Genomic DNA, 5,000 nt, shown 5'->3' on the forward strand with positions numbered 1-5,000 from the left:
TGTGAACGCCTTCATGAGGGGGTCGGCCACAATATGTACACCTCCTGATGTAATATGATATAATATAATGTAATCTGACTGGCTGCAGCCTTCAGAGGCAGATTCACTGATTAAAACACAGCTCATCATCAACACTCATAACTCTGTGCATTTTATTGCTGTCTTCTTTGACTTTACTTTAATTTCAGTCATTTACAAAATGTTTTTTGAAATATTTCACTGGCAAGAGTCGCAGCAATGAACCATCCCTCAGTGTTCATGTTTGAATATTGAATGTAATAAATCCAACAGCAGAACAAAACTGCACAATAGTAAATCAATCATTTTAAAGGGGAAAGTTATTTTTCAGAAAATGTTTCCTAATTAACAAGATCAAAAGGAGGAATTGAATCACCTAATTCATGTTATTTTAATCTTTAAAAAAAAGGCTTCAACATGTTGCATCAACATGAATTCACTGAGTCATTCACTGTACAGAGCTGAGTCATGTTAAAGGCCAAAAAACAGCCTTTAAAAAAAAATAATAATAAATCTAGCAGTAATTTTTCTGTTTTAAAAGCATCTCAGACGACAGAGGACGAGTCACCACGACTGGTTTCAGAAACTGAAAGTGCAGTAATTCAAAGAAACAATTCAAAGTCACTGAAATGAATGAAGCTGTTCACAGAAACAGAGAAACATGTTTTCCTGAAACATCTTCAGGGAATATAAAGAATTAAAACTTTAATTGTCTGTATATATGTGGTTGTTTTTCCCGTGTTCGGTCTCTATAAACTCTGACGTCTCCTCTGCGATCTGCCCGGGGATCCGGAAATCGACGGGGATAGGCGGGGCCGGCTCGGTGGGCGGGGCCTGAGTCCCGGGGCAACAGGCCTCCCCCTTCGGACTGGAAGTGCTGTGAGAGTTTGGAGGGTCCAGGTTGCAGCCGGTGCCCTGCAGGAACTGGAGGAAGTTCTCCTCTATGGATCCTTCCCGGCTGGGCAGCCGGTCCTCCCCCTCCCCCCCCGTTCGGCGAAACAGGCACGGTAGATGTTTGCCAAGCTCCTCCCGGATCTGCCTGTTGAGGCAGCCGTAGAAGAAAGGGTTGGAGGTGAAGCAGAAGTACCCGATCCAGGTGACCACCTCCTCCAGGGAGGCCAGAGCGGCCGGCGGGCTGGCGGCCAGCGCCGAGTACAGGTGGAAGGTGAAGTAGGGCAGCCAGCAGCACAGGAACTGCCCCCCCACTGCTGCCAGCACCGCCGCAGCCTTCCCTCCCCCAAAGGTGCGCTGTGGAGTCGCCCTGCCGGTCCCGGTACCGGTCCCGGAGCTGGTGACCATCGTGGAGCGGCTGCTGAGCGACTCGGACCGCTGGCGCCGAGGCGTGTCCATCCAGGTGGGCAGCGGGCCGTGATGCATGGCGGCCACGCGGGCCACTTTGAACATGTTGCAGTACACGACCAGGATGAGCAGCAGCGGACACAGGAAGTACACCAGGGTGAACAGGACCATGAAGGCCAGGCGGTTCGACCCGCCCCCGGTCCAGTGCAGAGAGCAGCGCCGGTGACCCTGAGCAGGAGGCGATGGGACGGCCCCACCGCCTCCTCCCCCCACCCCTCCGCCCTCCATGATAGGAGTTCTCCCACCCTGCAGGAACCAGGCGAGCAGCGGCAGAGCGGACATGGCCAGAGCTTTGACCCAGATCCCCACCAGCACCGAGGCCACCAGGCCCACGGTCATCTTCACCTCGTAGCGCATCGGGTGGATGACGTAGTAGTAGCGCTCCACGTTGATGACGGAGATGGAGAGGATGGCGGCACTGACCAGGCACACGCTGAGAAAGAGGTAGCTCCTGCACAGGGCCTCCCCGAAGAAGGCCCGGCTCGAGAGCATGCCGAGGGGCATCAGCACCAGGGCCGCCAGCAGGTCCACCACGCACAGGTGGAAGACGAAGGCAAACTTGTGGAGCTGTGGGGCCTTAGCGATGACCGCCATGACAGCCACGTTACCCAGCACCGCCAGCAGATCCATGAGCAGCATGGCCAGCATGGCTAGCGCCTGGGACAGAGCCCAGCCCTCCGAGCCCGGCACAAAGGGGGCAGATGAGTTGGACGGTGGCTGTGGAGGAGTGTGGGAGGAGTTCCACATCGGCTCCATCGGAGGGTGGGACGAGGCAGGCGGGCGGGATCCGTCACAGGCCCATCACCCATCCTTCAAAGCCAGGAAGTGCGGCCAGAAAACAGCGGCTTGAGAACGAGGTCGAGAGAGGCCTCGTAGTCCAGAAGATGAAGCTGTGGTCGTCGGGAGGTCCGGACTTCAGGCCGTCAGTCACAACCCGCCCTGAAACAAACAGGCAACAACACAGGACAATAAAATGTGTGTTTCATGAACTAATTCTTCCAATCAACCACCCGCGCTGAGTTTCACTTTTGCTCCGGCTACCGTTGAGATGAATTCACTCAGATGCAGTTCTATAAAATCCTCTTCAGCTCCTCAAATCTCTGTTAAGGCAGTCGTACTGATAAGATAATCCAGAGCCGGCCCCCGGAGCAATTAACTCAATGAAGAGTGTTATTCCAGGCGTCTTTTTAACAACATGCTGCAGGAGCTCAGGGAGAAAAATCTGAAATCAAGAGAGTGTTTTGGTTAAAAAAAAAGAAGAAAAAAAAAAGATGAATTCAGGGAGGACCTTTCTGAGCACCAGCAGGTGATTGAATACTTTTCAACCTCACATCCTGTCAATGCATGACTGCAGGTCTGTCACCATCACATCCACGCCTGCTGTGTGAGCTCCACTCAACATGTATGCTCAGAGTTTGCTTCTGGAAGGCCCGGCCGACGTGTGCGGTAGGATTCCTCTTCCATGCATCAGAATAATAAACCCTGACTCCTTCGTCTGAAATGAAAAAGCTGCAGAGACCCGGTTTGTCGCTGCCCTACGAACGTGTCACCATTGAGAAAATCCAGCCACAGATTTAGCAGAAGCCGCGGCTGCTCCGTCTCAGTGATAGTAACATGATTCTGGGTTCAAATCTGAGCTCCAACCCCTCGTCATGTATGAATAATCCTCCTCAGTGAGCAGCAGCGTCTGTGTCAAACACAGTTTAACCCTCCTGACGGGTTTGGTCATGTCTTACCGCCTACTCCTTTATGTATATTTATTATTAATGCATGACACCCATTGTATAAAGCAAGGCCTCCTCTCTGTATCTCAGTGTAAATCCGATGTGTGTGTTGCACTCATCAGCAGCAGATTAGAGGAGATGTGAGAGTCAGGAGATGAGGAGGCTGAGAGCATCATGTACCTGAACCAGAGTGTTTCCTGCTGCTCTGCTCTCTGAGGATGAAAACCTGCTTCAGCTCCCACTGCTGAGGTGCTCACTGGAAATCAATCACTGTACCTTGTAGATGCTGTTGAGGTACTTCCCACTGCAGGAGCCCGTCCCTCTGCCCATCTCCTCGCTCGGCCTCGTGCATCCTTCCCCTCCGGACGACAGCAGCGGCGGCAGCAGAGCTTCTACGGACACGATGCTGATGTTGGATGCTCGCAGAGACACCAGCTCACTCTGTGTTCTCCTCCACACACACACACACACACACACACACACACACACACACACACACACACACACACACACACACACACACACACACACACACTCAGTGACCGCAGAGATGGAGCAGGAGGCAGTGAGAGGCAGGACCGGAGCTGCTGGCGCCGCAGGGTCCTAGAGTCCTCACTGTTTATCAACCTTTCAATAACGGAACTGAATGAAGATGGAAGGAAGGTCTCTGTTATTATTGATCCTCAGTTCAATGCAACATGATCCAAAAATACACTTTACAAACACAAAAACAACCATTTTAAAATATCAATATCAGGGAAATATTAAAACAGAAAAAGTGTGCAGCTAATGCACTTTAATTTAACTGCAATGAGGCAATCAGCTTAAATTAGCCATGCTAAAATATTAGTATCCTGTCATATCAAAGTGAAGGGAAGTGTTAAAACAAAGCTAGATAATAATTAGTGGTCATCGAGGGTTTTATTTCTTTCACACATGCCTGATGTTTGACTCTTTTTCAACCGGTTTCAGTGCTTTGCTATAATCAGGTGTCATCTGCATGAAAATGGAAATTTTGTCTGTTTTTGTCAGATTTCAAACTTTTTGGAGGGTTGAAGTGAATGTGAGAGACGGATGAAACAAGGAAACAAGGCAGAGCACTTTTATTGGACTTTAAACGTCTTAGTTTTGGTTTAATGTCCAAAAGTATTTAATTAACCGGTCTAACTCACAGATCACGCGGCCGGAGTCAAAAGTAAGGTGAGGCGTTCCTCTCAGGTTCAGGTGTGCTTGTTTTCTCCACTGCTGAGGTCATCATCAGGCGACTCCTTGGTGGAGACGTTTGACAGTTTCCTAATGAGGAGAGAAGAGCGTGAAAGGTTTCGGACCGAATGCCGAACCCTGTGGAGCTCCGTGACCGACTCCTGAGTCCCAGATGTGTGTGATAAATGTGATTTGAACCCAACCAGTGGATCACCTTCAATCCTGAGGATGGAGGACAATTAAACATTACTTTAGAAATCCCGTAACTTCACAGTTAGAAGGTCAAAATATCCTGTTAAATATCTTTAAAAGAATATTTTATGAACTAATCCCTGTAAATCGCAGCTGTTACTTTAGATGAATGCTAACATTTGATCATGCTAACACTCTAAATGCTAGCATGTCACAGCACGTGAACTGCACATGTTGCTCGTCACACGGTCCAAACAGGACGCTCATGTTAGCTTGTGAACTGTGTGCGTGCTGACCACATCGTTAGCATGCTGCTAACTGGGCTGTAATTGGACAGTAAGTGTGTTAGCATGTTAGCATGCTGATTTCACTTCTCAGCTGAAGCTGACGTTTCGGGTTGTCATTTTAAATTGTCCTCAGTAGAAGATTGACGGAGACAGTGAGGCGTTGATTAGGCCGGGCCTCAGCCTCCAACATCCCAGCATCTCAAACTGGGGCTCCTGT

At 49.8% G+C, this 5,000-nt stretch overlaps 1 protein-coding gene across 1 annotated transcript in view; it reads right to left on the bottom strand.

The window, feature by feature from the left end:
- LOC138636180 (G-protein coupled receptor 61-like) overlaps nucleotides 1-3,550 on the bottom strand; it is a 3,857-nt gene extending 307 nt beyond the window's left edge. Inside the window, exons 1-2 of the mRNA XM_069724058.1 lie at nucleotides 3,378-3,550; nucleotides 1-2,316 (exon numbers count right to left, since the gene is read on the bottom strand). The exon at nucleotides 1-2,316 is cut by the window's left edge and continues 307 nt beyond it. Coding sequence (XP_069580159.1) covers nucleotides 724-2,133 — 1,410 coding nt within the window. The 5' untranslated portion in view covers nucleotides 2,134-2,316; nucleotides 3,378-3,550 and the 3' untranslated portion in view covers nucleotides 1-723. The remainder of the gene's footprint in view (nucleotides 2,317-3,377) is intronic.
- Between the last annotated feature and the right edge of the window lie 1,450 nt (nucleotides 3,551-5,000).

The sequence above is a fragment of the Brachyistius frenatus genome, unplaced genomic scaffold, assembly GCF_029030835.1.
Source record: "Brachyistius frenatus isolate BFR_SWC_R1_liver_20210118 unplaced genomic scaffold, ASM2903083v1 Contig_359, whole genome shotgun sequence".
Taxonomy (NCBI): domain Eukaryota; kingdom Metazoa; phylum Chordata; class Actinopteri; family Embiotocidae; genus Brachyistius; species Brachyistius frenatus.